This window comes from Microchirus variegatus (genome assembly GCF_963457635.1).
Source record: "Microchirus variegatus genome assembly, chromosome: 16".
Classification (NCBI taxonomy): Eukaryota; Metazoa; Chordata; class Actinopteri; order Pleuronectiformes; family Soleidae; genus Microchirus; species Microchirus variegatus.
This window is the reverse complement of record NC_139817.1, coordinates 11,495,097-11,510,645: the sequence shown is the minus strand read 5'-3', so window position 1 is coordinate 11,510,645 and position 15,549 is coordinate 11,495,097. Positions and strand designations below refer to the sequence as shown.

At 45.0% G+C, this 15,549-nt stretch overlaps 1 protein-coding gene across 1 annotated transcript in view; it reads right to left on the bottom strand.

The window, feature by feature from the left end:
• Positions 1-14,524, bottom strand: part of setd1ba (SET domain containing 1B, histone lysine methyltransferase a) — a 15,022-nt gene extending 498 nt beyond the window's left edge. Inside the window, exons 1-18 of the mRNA XM_083902768.1 lie at positions 14,410-14,524; positions 14,028-14,182; positions 13,683-13,781; positions 12,911-13,181; positions 11,701-11,822; positions 10,165-11,253; positions 7,750-8,496; positions 6,478-6,651; positions 6,275-6,368; positions 5,974-6,182; positions 5,338-5,416; positions 4,876-5,247; positions 3,045-4,316; positions 2,682-2,872; positions 2,471-2,596; positions 2,230-2,349; positions 1,587-1,724; positions 1-1,077 (exon numbers count right to left, since the gene is read on the bottom strand). The exon at positions 1-1,077 is cut by the window's left edge and continues 498 nt beyond it. Coding sequence (XP_083758894.1) covers positions 904-1,077; positions 1,587-1,724; positions 2,230-2,349; positions 2,471-2,596; positions 2,682-2,872; positions 3,045-4,316; positions 4,876-5,247; positions 5,338-5,416; positions 5,974-6,182; positions 6,275-6,368; positions 6,478-6,651; positions 7,750-8,496; positions 10,165-11,253; positions 11,701-11,822; positions 12,911-13,181; positions 13,683-13,781; positions 14,028-14,182; positions 14,410-14,470 — 5,493 coding nt within the window. The 5' untranslated portion in view covers positions 14,471-14,524 and the 3' untranslated portion in view covers positions 1-903. The remainder of the gene's footprint in view (positions 1,078-1,586; positions 1,725-2,229; positions 2,350-2,470; positions 2,597-2,681; positions 2,873-3,044; positions 4,317-4,875; positions 5,248-5,337; positions 5,417-5,973; positions 6,183-6,274; positions 6,369-6,477; positions 6,652-7,749; positions 8,497-10,164; positions 11,254-11,700; positions 11,823-12,910; positions 13,182-13,682; positions 13,782-14,027; positions 14,183-14,409) is intronic.
• Between the last annotated feature and the right edge of the window lie 1,025 nt (positions 14,525-15,549).

Here is a 15,549-nt window from a genome sequence, read left to right as displayed (position 1 = left end):
GGGCAGCGCGCTCACGTCCTGCTCCTCACAGACAACGATGAGATGCTTTAATACTCAATATCACATTCACACGCTCACAAATATAGTGTATTTTTAGGGGGGGGGGGGGGGGGGGCAAAAACAACAAGCGAGAAAGCGAGCAGAGCTTAAGTAGAAAAACAAACAAACACTGGAATATCATCATTCATCATAACAATAATAATAATAATACAAATTTTGCACTTTTCCTCTTCAGGCTTTTTGCATAAAAGACAAGGAAGCAGCACGATCCATCGTTGGCTGGTGAGAGCACGTGTGATTTCTGTAGATTTCCACATTTTGTGGCAGGATTTGACTTGGTTTGTTTTTCCGTTGCTTGACTTTTCCATCAGTTCAGAGGAGGTAGGAGCGAAAAAAAACATATGCTGCTGCTGCAGGACGCGGCGTCGCGTGCCAACGGCGTCTTCCTGGCTAGCTTGTGCGTCTCAGTGTTAGTGAGCAGCTGTGTTTTCGTGTCACGTGTGTGTGTTTGTGTGTGTGTGTGTGTGTGTAAAGCTTATGAGACAAATGAGAGAGAGAGAAAAAAAACAAGTGTAAAACTGTACAAACCGGCACTGGACGTAGAGCCGAGTTAAAACACTGTCTGACGCTGAGAGGAAGAGGAGGAGGAGGAAATGCTTCACCAGGGAGTCAAAGTGTTCTGTAAATTCTGGATCACTGGCATGGCGTAAAAAACTATGCATTTTTTCTTGTTTTTCTTTTTTTCATTTCAAGAGCACCATAAATCGTAAACAATCTAGAGTTTCATATGCGAGGAGTTTTCCACGTGCAGGTTCTTTCTCCTCACAAATAAAAAAAAAACTCCCCCGTTCTTCAGTTTCTCCTCGTCCGGGGGGAAACAACAAGAAGTTGAAAAGCTTCTTCTTAATTCAGCGTTCCTCTGCAGTTCTCTGCGCCGCACAGACACGGGATCTTCACGTCCTCGATCGGGAACTTGTAGTCGTACGTGATCTCCTCGTTGACGTTGATGGGCTGCCTGGAGTAGATCACGATCTTCTTCTGAGACTCCACTGTGACGACTTTTGCATAACAGTTGGGCTGAAACGACCAGACGAACGCAAAAGAAAACGTTAGCTTATGGTTGTTAGTCGCCGTCACAGTCGTGGTCATGAACAGTGATATTCTATTACTACTAGAATTACTACTAACTTAAAATCAAAAAAATACCGAGGTCTTTTAGGTTTTGTTTTCTCAGCCATTGTAGCTCAGACCTAACTGGCAACCCGTGGTTGCTCGGCAGCTGAGACTCTACTGACTGCAATGATTGCTAGAAGGCCGTAGGTGGCGCCACATGCAAAAACATGATTTCAAAACATATACATGATTTGCGGTCTGCAAAAGATGTGAATATTGTGACTGTTCTGTTGTTGTTGGTGAGTTCAGTTTGTTGTGGCCAGTTGCTTTAGATTTATTACATAATGCACCTTTAAGAAAAAGAAGTATGGTAAGTATAAAAGTTATAAAAAGAAGAAAGTAAACACATTAGTAAAGGAGTACTTTGTATATGAGGCCAGTACTAAAATAAAAGCATGCGTCTGACGACTCACGTTGCAGCTGTGGTTGATGAAGCGGGCGAAGTTGCCACACTTGGTGGCGTCGATGATTGTGTCGTGGTCGACGCGGAACATGTAGCTGCTGCCGATGCCCTCCTCCTCGTAGCGCTTCTCCCGCATGTCTGCGATCACCTGGAAATAAACAAAAAAACGTTTACAACTGTTAGACTAGACTTCGAAATGATGCTAACAAGTATGAACAGAGATAAAGAAGGGAGGAGATAGAAATGTGCTGCTTTTTTAATGAGACACTTCTTTGAATCGTTTCAGAATAATCTGTTCTTTTTTTTTAACCATTTGTTTGGTAATAGTCAATAGCCTTCTAACGCGATTAGCAAACACAATGTACCATTAGAACACTGGAAATGGGCCTCTATACACCTATGTACATATTCCATTAAAAAGACGTTTGCAGCTAGAATAGTCGTTTACCACATTAACAATGTATAGAGTGTATTTATGATTAATTTAATGTTATATTCATTGAAAAAAAGTGCTTTTCCTTCACAAATAAGGACACTTCCAAGTGACCCCAAACTTTTGAACGGTGCACATCGAGTAGATTGATGTAAATTTAAACTCAATGTAAAACATTTTAAAAACAGACACAAAACAACTGACTTCAGCTGCCTCTCACCTGTCTGATGTTCTGTCCCACATACTCGATGACCATTTCATCAGCAGCGATGGGCTCCATGGCGAACAGACCCCAGTCGTGGATGCCCGACCTGCAGAACCTGATCTTCTTCTTACGGAACTGAAAGAAGAGGAGAGGGAATGTTTTAATGACGTGTTGTTTAAAAACTCTGTGTCTGTCTCATTGACTTCTTGATGAGCAGCAGCCTCACAGATCAAAGTTCTGTTTTCACTTGGTTTACCTTCAGCTGGTTGAACTTCAGCAGGTCACTATCGCACGCGAATGACGACAACAAGCGCCGCTGCTCTGACCGCCGCTCCGAGCCAGCTCTGGTAGAGGCGTGGACCTGCGCTGGAATACTCATTCCCTGCAACAGAGAAAACGGAGACAGATGTTAACCACAGTTGGGGTTTTTTAACGTCAAACCGAGCATATCGTCATCTTCTGCCCACCTGAGTGTCGCCCAGCGGCTCCTCCGACTCCAGCCGCGTGCTCTCGAGGTACTTGATCTTGTCCTTCTTGTCGATCTTGTAGTAGCCCTCACTTCTGGCGCAGCCAGTCGTGTGATCCCTCATGCCGTCATCTCTCCTCTTTTTCTTCACTCCAGGGATGTTGGTCGGTGCAGAGGAGTTAAGGAAGAAAACTACACAGACCTTGGTCCACAGAACTGGACGCTCAACAGAAGCTCAACAGATACACTTCTTCTCATTCTAGCTCAAGTTCCTCATTTTCACCACCAGGGGGAGCTGCTATTTGATACAAAGGTGACAAACACATGAAGCTCAACAACACAGATCAGAAGCAGTAAAGGATATGAGGATGGTTGACCCAGAGCGTGTCGTTGAGCCAGTCGTTGCCGTTATCCTGCTGGAGCATCTTGTCGTAAGTGATCTGCAGGAGGCGAATGTCCTCGTCATCGATGCCCTCGTTCCAGATGTCGTACAGGATGGTCATCTCCTCAAAATCGGACCGTGGCTTGAAGTACGGCCGGGGCGGCGTGGTGACGGGGGACAGGCTGTTCAGCAGCAGCTCCTCCCAGCCTCGCCGCGCCCGCCGGGTCGGCTTCACGATGACGGGCGCCTCGTCTTCATAGAAGCCGTCTTCTTCCGGCAGCTCCGTTTGAGGCTCTGCTTCCCGGAAGTCCAGGCTCTTGTGGTCAGGAGACTTGGCCGATAGGACTTTCGCAGCAAGATCTTCGAGGTGAGCTTCATGAGGCAGAGGAGCAGAGTCAGACGAAAGCTCTAAAGACTCATCAGCCTCAGAGGCAGCTGGGATCTTTTTGCCTTTGGGTCGCCCAGGTTTCTTCTTTGATGCAGCGGTGTCTGATGGCACAGGGACGTCTACAGTGAGAGCAGCAGGCAGATCTTCAGGGACACGAGCAGAGTGCTCTGACAGGGCTTGGTTAGGCAGGGCACTAATGGGTGGTTCCTTAAATATTGGTCTATCGTCCAAGCTCTCAGTGGATACTTTCCTATTAAGCGCTAGTGCTGTGGGGTCAGGGAAGACAGGGGTGAAGGTTAAGTCTCTTCCTGGAGTGCGGGGGACACCGGCACTGAGGACAGGGGATTGAGCAGGGTAAGAAAAGGGGCTACCAGGGATGTGAGGCGAGCTGAGCAACAGGCTGCTGCCTGTAAGCGGAGCATCACTACCAGGTGTGACGGGCACCGTGTCCGTGCTCTGGGACTTCCCCAGACCCCGAGCTCGGTCCATCAGGTCCCTGCCAGGCGTGCGGGGTAAGTCCTCATCAGTGGGGAGCCTGGGCCGATGTGGGAGGTCAGGTAGGGGACCAGGAGGTGGATGAAGCAGGGACCGACCTTCTATGGCAGGGTGAGGAGGGAGAGGCAGGTGCATCGCCGGTGTGGAAACGGGTTTGGGGACAGGTATGCTTGAAACTAAGTGGGGTGTGGGTAATTGACCGGGGGTGCAGGCGACTTCCACAGGCTCTGTTTTACCTTTGGCTTTTCCTTCCTGGTCACTGTCGGGCGGGGAGCCTGTGGGAGTTGGCGGCCGAGGGGGCGCTGCTACTCGCTCCTGAGGTTCGGACTTCACTGCGGGAATGTTTCCATCTCCGATGTCTCGCTCTTTGACTATAAGACAAGAAAATATATATTAGGGGTGTGCCAAAAAATCATTTCACATAAGAATCCCGATTCTGTCCCAGAATCGATTTTTTATATATTACTTATATCCATCTAAGCGTGGGTAAATGTTTAAAACTTCATAAATCTGAAAAAGACACTTTTTCTCCATCCGCATTCTGTCTTGCAAAGCAGACTCGAGTAGATCATCCTTTGCACATCTACATTTCATGGGTTTGTTCACACTGGGGTCTACACGGACCGACGTGGAAATGGTTGGATGACAACATTCACGTCATGTTAAAACCCTGGCGGCCCTCTGCCCACGTGTACACACAAAAAGAATGACCCGGGCCACAGGGACTCAAGTTTAAATGTCAGATTGAAAATCATTCAGGTGAGAGGGACCATTGAAGGAAAAGCATGATTTGCTGCTTGTGAGACCTGAGATTGTGTCAGACTTCTGACTCAACTAAGTATAGGAAGCTTACCTGAGATAACTTTATAAACCTGACGACAATAACAAAAGCTTCCTTTGTTGAAGTGTTTTACAGTAAAAGACGCTCACCTGAAATGACTTTAGGCGACGGCGGCTTCAGATCCACTGCCTCCCCTTTAGGACTCGGAGGTCTGCGTTTGGACTTGCTGCTCACCACCTCTTTGCTGCTCTTATCCTCATGATCCTCGAGTACTGGTACTGCTGGTAGACTCGGCGGCTTGGCCTCCGCGCCCCGTTCCTCTTCTTCTTCAGAAGACGAAGACGCCGACGATGACGAGGTCAAAGACGTCGCTGCCTCTTTGTCTCTGTCCTCGGCGTCATGGACTCCGGCCTCCTCTGCCTCCTCTGCCTCCTCTTCGTCTTCTGAGCTGAGCTCATTGTCGGAGGAGTCTCCGCTCTCCGCTGAGGAGTCGGAGCTGGCCTTGGAGGAAGCTGAACTCTCTGTGAGAATCGGAGAAAAAGAAATGATGGATTACGGGAACGTGGACTTTTTTTTTATGAATGAAGAGAGACATATTTTAAGTAAAGTACCGCCGTCTGATGAATCCGAGGAAGCGCTCACACTGGACGAGTCTTCCTTCTCTTCATCGCTCTCCTCGTCTACACTTTCCTGATGACAATGACGAGATATAGCATTAAGATTACGATTATGATACACATACACGTGTACATACACTACCGTTCAAAATTTTGGGGTCACCTGTACAATGTTTTGTGTTTTCCATTAAAACTCACACTTTTATTCATCAAAAGAGTTGCAAAATGAATAGAAAATATTCAAGACATGGATTTTTATTCAAAATAATATTTTTGCCCTTTCGTCAAAAAACCAGCAAAACTGTTTTCAGCTGTGCTAACATAATTGCACAAGGGTTTTCTAATTATCCAATAGCCTTCTAACGTGATTAGCAAACACACTGTACCATTAGAACACTGGAGAGATGGTTGCTGGAAATGGGCCTCTATACACCTATGTACATATTCCATTAAAAACCAGACGTTTGCAGCTAGAATAGTCGTTTACCACATTAACAATGTATAGAGTTTTTGATTCATTTAATGTTATATTCATTGAAAAAAGTGATTTTCCTTCAAAAATAAGGAAATTTCTAAGTGACCCCAAACTTTTCTACGGTAGTCTAATCAGTCATTTTGGAGGAAACGTACCTCGCCTGTCGACAGCTTGACTGTAGGCTCTGTTTTATCAGGTTCTTCCTCCCTGTCAGACAGAGACTCCTCCTTCTCTGAGGTGTCCACCTCCTCCTCTCCCTCACTGTCCAGTTCAAGTGGTCGTGAGTGCCGTCGCTTTGCAGAAAGGCTATCGCTGTCCACTTTTGAACTGTCCAAGGGGAGCCCAGCTGTGTCTCGATCCCGGTCTGAGGGAAAATCAACCATAAGGTGGATTAGTTTTTGAAAAGAAAAGCGAGATAATGTGTGTTTGTTTTGCTGCAGCAAAAGTAGAAGATACCTTCATCCTCCAGCTCATCGTCTACTGGAGTAGACGGTCTGGCTCGTTTACTGTCGCTTGCTACTGCAGCCTCAGGTGGGTCCTTCCTTTTCACCTGAGAACATGATGACAAGTGTAAAAACTGTCAGACAGCGCGACTGTTTTCATGATAAAGAGGCTCCCTTCTTATCCAGGTTAACTAAAGTAAACATTTAAAGGCGAACCTTGAAAGAAGGCAGACGGATGGCGCCTCGCAACCCGATTCCCAGGCCCATTCCCTCATAGCCCAGTCCTTCACCCTTGTTCCAGTTCTCCAGCAGACTTGAACCCATGGTCTCTTTGGGTTTGGGTCTTTCTTCTTCTTTCACCTCTGCACCCTTCACTGGAGTCAGTGAAGCCTGGCAAAGAGAAAACATGTCATTTCTGTGACCTCACAAAATAATCATGCAGAAATGTTTATTTCATGTGTACCTGAATATAAATATTGTTTGCAATATCACAGAATAACACTCATGATAACTGAAGGCCACCATAGGTCTCCTACATGCTTGGAAGGGAAGAGTACACTACATTTTGTCCATAAATTGCCAGTAAAGTGCGTGAAAAAAAGATCAACAGTCCAAAAACAAAATGAATCATTGGTTCCAACAGAATATTGAACAGTTCTGTAATTATGTGTCATTTAAATGACTAATCTTTTCAGCACCCTTTCCGTTTGCAGCAAGAATCCACAACCTGACAATATACTTTTGAAGCGTTTACACAACACCGCAACTAATAAATCATCTCATTAAAAATGTTTGTTCTCTCTAATCAAATTCAGAAATGTTTTTGTGGAAGAGGGAAGGGACCAAAGATATAAAACAGCATAATTCAGTCATTTAATAATCTGCAAGTGTCTGTTATTCAGCTCTAAACACATGTTGGTAATGGATTTTTGTGCAGCACCGTAGCTTCTGTTGTACACTGCCATTCAAAAGTTTGGGATCACATATACATTTTTTTGTGTTTTCCATTAATAGAAAACATAGTCAAGACATTGATAAGATTAGAAATAATTTTTTTTTTTATCAAAATAATAATTTTGCCCTTCAAACTTTGCTTTCGTCAAAGAACCAGCAAAACTGTTTTCAGTTGTGCTACCATAATTGCACAAGGGTTTTCAAGGGTTTTCTAATCATCCAATAGCCTTCTAATGTGATTAGCAAACACAATGTACCATTAGAACGCTGGAGAGATGGTTGCTGGAAATGGGCCTCTATACACCTATGTACATATTCCATTAAAAACCAGACGTTTGTAGCTAGAATAGTCGTTTTCCACATTAACAATAGAGTGTATTTCTGTTTCATTTAATGTTATATTCATTGAAAAAAGGGCTTTTCCTTCAAAAATAAGGAAATTTCTAAGTGATCCCAAACTTTTGAATGGTAATGTATATACATACATTAGTCATATAATATATTTTAACTCCACAGGTGAAACGATGGTCTTACCTTTGCCGAGCGTTCCTTCTTATCCCACCAGTCATCGAAAGCTCTAAACGCCACCACCTCTACCATTTTGCGGTGGAGGTCCCTCTTCATGATGGCCTTCAGCTCTTTGACAATAACCAAGAGAACACCATCCACGGTGGCCTTGTGCGGATCCTCCTTTTTACCCTCGTATCCAGGCGGAGGAACAGTAGGGTTGAACTTTGGTATACTGGGACTCTGCCATTGCTGCCCAGGTGTCCCTGCGTTGCCGTTGGCAGGTGCAGCACCGACAGACAGCGGTGTGTACGGCCCACCAAACGGCGCTGTTGCGCCACTGTCCATGAAATGTGGATAAGGAAAGGGCCCTCGAGTCTGAGCGATGCGACTCAGCATCTGCTGCTGCATCTGGAAGGACATGGGAACTGTACTCCATTGTTCCCACCGCAGGCAGTTCATGAGCTCCATTTGCACCAGTGGCATCATGCTATGTGCGTATGGAGCCATGTGTGTGAGCATGTGATGAGGATGAGCGGCCAGGTGAGCGGGATGTCCCGTGACCGCAGAATGAGCGGCCAGGTGGTGATGTGCGATTTGGAAGCCGGCTTGGTGTGCTAGATGGGGGAAACCAGGGTGAGGCATGGGGATGGTCTGCATCGGTGACACTGCAGTGTTGACGACGATGCCCTTTCCACATTCTCCACCAGTGATTGGAGTCCCAGGCATTTCGTCATCGGAGATTTCCATGTCTTCTCCTGACGACTGATGAGCCTGTGTGAAAAGAGGAGAGCCTTTCAGAGCTGTGCTAAATGAAATTCTTTTTTCACAGCTTATGCAATTACAATCATCTGCCCTTTTTTTTTATCTCCATGACAACTGTGCAAAAACCACCTGAAGATAGATCAAAAGCTCAGGTAAAACTGAACGGTGGCACTTGAGCTAAGATTGTTTTGTCAATGCTGCCTCTTTCAAATTTAAGTACGAGTATAATGATATATTTTTCAATGCTGGCAGGGCTGAAAGATGTGGGTAAATATCTAATTGTGAATTTTTTTCTGACATGCATAGCTTTAGTTTAATATGTACCGTTATAGATTTAATACAAGGTGAAGCATTACCATGACATACCATGAAAATACTTAGATAACTGGCATTGAACATAGGACAACAATTTGAGCTTTGCTAAAGCAATATCTTTATAGATAAATAGCCGTGCAAGAATTCTGCTTGAATAAAATGACTTGAAGAATAAGTCAATAAAATGAGTTGACCAGATGACCAGACGTTCAATACCAAAGTAAAAGTACTTTAACAGTTTTTAGACCATTTCAATCATCGCTATTCAAAAGCGACAGACGTTTAAATGTTGATCTAAGTTCAAAGATTAGCAGGTGCCCAAACACGACTGACCCAAGTCGTTGGTCAACATGTTTCCAAACAAAGCTGTTTGTTCAGGCATCAATCTGTGAATTCCTAAAACCACAGTATAACAGATGAACGACAGGCTCATGCAACTCAGCTCTAGGCTGTTGTTAAACGTATAGAGGGATCTCTGTCACAACTGCCCCAGAAATACAACTTAGCAGAGTTTACACAGCATGGGAGTGGAGTTACCCAAATGAGCTGTTAGCACTGTTTGAACTGTGATAACTTGAAATGTGAGACCTGGGATGCTGCAACCAACCTTTACAATCTGGCTCAGCAAAACCAGGAAGTGTGGTGTTGAATGGGGCTAACAGCCCAAACGTGTTTTCCTGTGAGTGAGCGTTTAGTGCGAGTGTTAGAAAGAGGAAACAAGAGTGGTGTGCGATTCCCCAACAGCGGAAAAAGCTCTTATTTCTCCTTTCAAAACACAGCAGCAAGTACAGAAACGCATGGTGCAACTGAGACTACACACACAGAGAGATCATTCCTTATGAATGTAAAAGTATTTGTAAACATGCAAGCTCGTTTCATTCATTCAACTAAAACCCTTTAGTTTGTGCTGACAGAATTTTACAGAAGTTTACATTGAATCTTCAGACTATTGTCATTTGAAAGTGTTAAGGACATTCTTCAATACAAAACTATATATATTTTTAGGACTTAAAATCACACAACAGCAGTTAAATTCAAGTGCCAGCACTGTTCTTTGTGGTGCCTCCAGATACCGTTTGCTGTGAAGGTTGCATTTCCTTCACAAAACAAAGCAAAAGGAAACAGAGCAAAAAGGAAAGTTTACAACTAGCACCTGGCACTGAAACTAGAACTCACTTCCTGTGTCCTCTGTGTAACTGCCATTTACAGCTGGATGTAAACATCAGCAACAATCAACAATTTATATGAACTTATTTTAGCAAATGTGGCACTTCCACATGTTATTTCTAACTAAGCGTAACTTGTGTAACCTAGAAATATGGAACTTGTTTTTACACAAATATCAGTAAAACTTTGCATTACCGTATCTACTTTATCAGTGGGAGATTGGCCTCGGAAATCTTTGAGGTCACTGTTGCTCATCTTCTCATGGACAGGTGAACTGATTCTCTTGACTAGAGAGGCAGTTCCAGGAATTGGCTCCTCATCTTCCGAGTCTGGCAGTGGTGTTGGACTGATGTCCTCCAAGCCTGTGCTAGAGGGACGGGAATTCTGATGTCCACCACTTGTGTAAGGGGGAATTGGGGATAGTTGAGAGGATGAGGAGGAAATCGGACTTCCCACCATTCGTACCTCAGTGTCCGAATCTCGTTCCTCTAGGAAAGGCAAGAGTTTTGTCCTTTTCTCTTTGAGGAGCATCTCTATGCGGGAATCCAGGCTATTGCGCTCTGGATCCAGCGTGGGGGACCCTGGTGAGGGGCAGCGTTCTGGTGTCTGAGGAGGAGGGGTGGTTGGTTGGGCCGCTGGTTCAGGTGGGGGCTCTGGGATCGGAGGAGTTTCTGGTCTTTCCTTGATGGGCACAAAGTCAGTGGCAGCTTCAGGCGGCGGCTGTGGTGGTCGGAGGTATTCCTCCTCCCTTTGAGCTGCGTGATGGTAAGTCGGCTCTGACGGGGGGAACGCAGGGGGCAGAGGAGCCTGGTAGGATGATATAGTGGACTTGAAGGTGGGCGTAGCAGAGGGAGTTGTCGTGTAGGTGAACGATGGGGTGGAAAGTGGAGGTTCAGGTGGGGTGAGTTGGTGATGCTTGAAGGGAGCTTGTTCAGATGTTGAACTTCGGTACATGTTGCTGCGGTACTGAGGCTTCTCCGGTCTGCGGTTATATGCATCCTGGAACTTACTCTCGTGTCTCCGGGATTTGTATCCTCCTGAGCTCTCAGGCCGACTGGACTGGTACGAGGGCGTGGATTGCCGACTGGAGTAATTTGAGTCTTGCGAGAAGGGTGTACTCGTCTGACGTGGGGTATGGGGGGTTCCCTGGGACTGGGGTGTGTCCTGCCTTAGGCTGGAGTAGCCCGTCTCCAGGGACAGGGGAGTGGTGGAGCTGCTGGGTGGTAACGTTGATGCCACGGCTGACAGGCTGCTTTCTGACAACCGACGGATGGGCTCACAGGCCTGTAAAAAGACAAACAGGATCAGAACAATGTGTCAAAGGCAGAATAAACATAAACCATCAAAGCGCCAAAAGAAAACTAAGAAAGTCCACAAGCTGTAACTTAAAAGCTATTGATCTTTCAATATCATCATGGAAAAAAAAGTTAATTTCACAGTTTACACCTGTGAGGATCATTCCAGGACAAACCAATGGATAAGAGTATCCAGGCCTATCTCATGCTACAAGGCCAAAGTTCACAATCAGGAGCTATGTGATTTTAGTCCACATGCAAGGGCCTGTATAACACTTCTGCTCTATTCCATCACCTGCTACATCAATAACATGGATTACAGGTCATCTAAGACTGGCAAATATGTCACTTTCTATTGCCACAGTTAACACATAGTTTTTTTTAATAAACCATAACAAAAATTTAAAATTTGCTTTATAATAAAAAGGGATTTTACCAGCAAGGCCTCTGCTAAGATACGAGGGGAAACTTCTCTTGCTTCCTCTCCACCAACGGGCAGAGTCTTCGGAGTGTAGCTGCCATTCATCAGGAGCTGGAAGTATCTGAGGCGATTCTCACCTGCAAAACAGTCATCATCAGTGGAAGTCATGATAAGTTTTGAGAGTGGGCCACTGAGTTTCATCAAAACTAACCTGGCAAGATTTTGAAATCATAGATATTTGTGACAAACTTGTACATATTTTAGTTAGAATTTCAGAGACTATTGTCCAAACACGACACTGGATACCGTTTCCCGTCAACATTTGATTTCCATCACAAAGCAGAACAAAAAAGAAAACACAAATTAAGTTTCTTCAATTACTTGACTGCAACTGAGCACAAAACAAGACCACGTATTTTTTTATGGACAATATTTACTGTACGTCTACCATCATATGAATAGTGAACTATAAAATGCAATTGTGTTGAGCAACTTATATATACTTCATTTGAAATTATCTGCAATTAATAAATATTGTATAATAAACAAAGTACAAACTATCAACACATCCACACTTTATGTTAAAGGAATGATGTGAGAATAATCAATGGGAATAAACTGGTGCTCTCCAAAATCCTAAACATTCACTAAGGATTCTCAGTTTCTCACAACTGTCAACACACTCAAGTGCCTGTACCCAGGTCATTTCTTACTCAGGTCATAATCTACATCCCCAGAAAATGTCAACCAAAACGACATACAGGGCCACAAACACATCCGCAATGGCTCAGTCATTATTCATTAAATAAATGAGCAAATGTACAAAACTATGGACAGGTAAACAAGAAAAAGTAAAGCTGTTGCTGTCAAACACAAGACATGAGTTTCAAGACACTTATCAAAGATTCAGAGTGAGAAACATCTTATTATTTGGAGGGGGAGATGGCTGTTTCAGATTGGTTTGTGTTTGTTTACAGGTTTGAAATTAGGCACAGTGGGATTACACTGCACCCTCAGCTCTGGGCTTATGGGAGCAGCATTACATTCAATGAAATTCAATTTCCACAAGTTAATAAGCAACGCATATACATTCACAAACGTGACTGCTACTCTCCTCACAAATCATAACAGGGCAACACATCGGCGTCTACGCTGTACGCTTGATCATGCACAGTGAATGTGCTCTATGCCTGTTTTCCTTGAATGAGTGAATCACAGTGTTTACCTTTCGGGTCCAGCTCCACGTGGATGAGGTTTCCCATAACAGAAGTGTTGTGCAGCGACTGCACGGCCACCTTGGCAGCTTTCACATTCTCAAAAACAACTTTGGCAATTCCCAAATGCTTCTTGTTCTTTGGGTTGTACAGGATCTCGGCCGCCTCGATTTCCCCAAATTTCTTGCACATGTCCATAAGAAATCCCTCCCTGATGTTGTCATTCAGCCGGGCAAATGTCACCTCCTTAGGAGGCACGGGGCCAATGTAACAATCGTCGATCTGGAATAAGGAGATGATGAGTGAACACTCAAGGTGCTCGGGGGTGATTTTTGACAGCTGACAGATGCAATGAACATGCATGTACTGACTGACTGACTTGTTATAAAAAGAACAACAAATAAGAAGTTGTAAGTACATGCACAGTTACAAGTCAAGTTAATATCCTTGCACACAGAGGTAGTAAGTGTGATGATATCTCTATTTTTAAGTGTATTTCAAACCTCTGTACACTGCATATTTGTGAGCAAACTACAAAATAATCTAGCATTCAGAGACTACATGTGGTATATAACCATGTTCTTCTTCAGGCCATTTCATTGAATCTCTTTAAATGTCTTTGCCGACTTGATGGATTGATCAGTTATAGACATAAACAATAAGACTCTGTAGTAAAGTCTGATCACATTTTCACTCAGTGTGCCACACATAATAGAGTTGAAGGGGGTGTGTCTGCAACATTTGACAGCACCTCTTTCTGCACTCTTGTCAGAGTGTATATACCTTAAATTTAGGCACCGGTAAATCCGTTTCTTTATACTTAGTCCACAAACGGCCGATTCTCGGGTCTCGGACGATCTCCACCGGTGGAATCCCGGAGTTCTGGGGGAGAAGAGAGGTGGGGAAGGTGGAGGCACACAGTTGTTATCCATCCCATTCACAACTTCACACGCCACTTAACTTGTTGCAAAGTGCAAACCGGACGCAATGTTTGGTTAAAATGAACGCGTCCAACACGCCGTTTGGGATGCTGGAGCATGTCGGGGCCGGCAACGACAGCACAGAAAGCCCCATCATGGAGGTCCGCGACTCGGTTACTATTGTCAAAGCAGAGGGGGGTCCACTTACGGGCATGTTGAAAGTCTGTCCATCGTAGCGATACAGTTTGTGTGAGCCCTTCTTCAGCGCCGGGTCGATGATCAACTTGTAACTTCTCCAGTGGTGACTCCGCTTCTCCGCCGAGCCGCAGACAGGATGACTGCTGTCCATGCCGTTCGCCAAACCTGAAACGACACGGGGAGACGAGGCGTCGTGAGGCAGCGGCGAAGACAGCACACACGGTTACTGTCTCCCCCTCGCAACACTTTAAAAACACCCCCCCACATATGCGTGTGCATGGCTCCGGTGAACCGAAAAGTGAGAGCGAAAACGGGACCTAGCATTTCCCAGTGACTGGGGAAACAGGCATTAGGAGGGCTGGAGAAAGAGGAGAAAAAAAGAACCAGCTTACTTGAACTCTGCTTTCTACCATGGTCTTCGTTCAGTCTGTTTCTCTCGCCTGGCTTGGACATTGTTCGTCCGATCGAGTGCGGGTTTTCCTTGAATTGGTGAAAAGACGAAATCGCTCTCCCTTTTCGCCGCTTACATTACATGATTTAGCTTGAAGAATACTGCCTCCCTTACGGCGAGAGCCAACACATATTGTATGTGTGTGTGTGTGTATGTGTGAGCCTCTGCTCTGTGGCTCCCTGTCTCTCCCACAATACACCGCTAGGCTAACCCACCTCCGACGCTAGCTGCACTTTCGACGAGAATTCACTTCGTTCCGCGCCGGGTATTAAAAACGACTTGGCTTTAATTAGTTAAATAAATATAAAACGTCGAGCCCGTGTGCTACGTTATCGCGTGAGTAACAACAGGCGTGCGTGGCTAAACCTCTCAATCGTTTTCCGTGTCGAATCTGCCAACTGCATTTACCTAAATAGCAAACACAAGATAGACACAGGGGTCAGTTTCCTCACTGTCACCGAGTGACTCGTTAAAAGTAACCGTTGGTAGCAGTTGTTTTTTTTTATTGTTATTTATTAGCGGCTGTGTGCGAAGTTGTCATGCAAACGGAAAAATAATAAGCTGCTTTGGACCCTGTTGCTAGCCGCTAAAGTGTAACTACAAGTGTGGCTTTGATATGAAGCTCTGTTGTTTAAAAGTGAATTAAACGCGCGGAATAATTTGAGCAACAACTGTACAGTGGAGTTTATTTTTTTGGAGGGGGGGGGGGGGTTGTGATACGTGTCTCCCCATTTCTCTTGTCCGTTATTAATCCACTTCAACAAAGTAGTGCCACAGCGTTGTTTAAGTCACCGAGTTCCCAATTAAATTCGCCAGCGCTATCCGGAAGTGTTGTATTTTAGTTATGTGTGTGTGTGGGGGCTTCTGTGGATAAAAGGGACCGAATTGTTTTCGGATAAAGTGGATTTTGTTTGACATTGCCTGGTTGTTTTGCAGTGCTCGAGCAATTGGCTGGTTAACAGCGGTGGTTCGTCGGGCCAATCAGAGCGCAGCAGCGGAGGAGCTGTCTGCTATTAGAGGCACGGCTCAGGAGTCCTTCAACAGAGAGCAGAGAGAGGGGGCAGAGCGCTCTCGGCAGCCA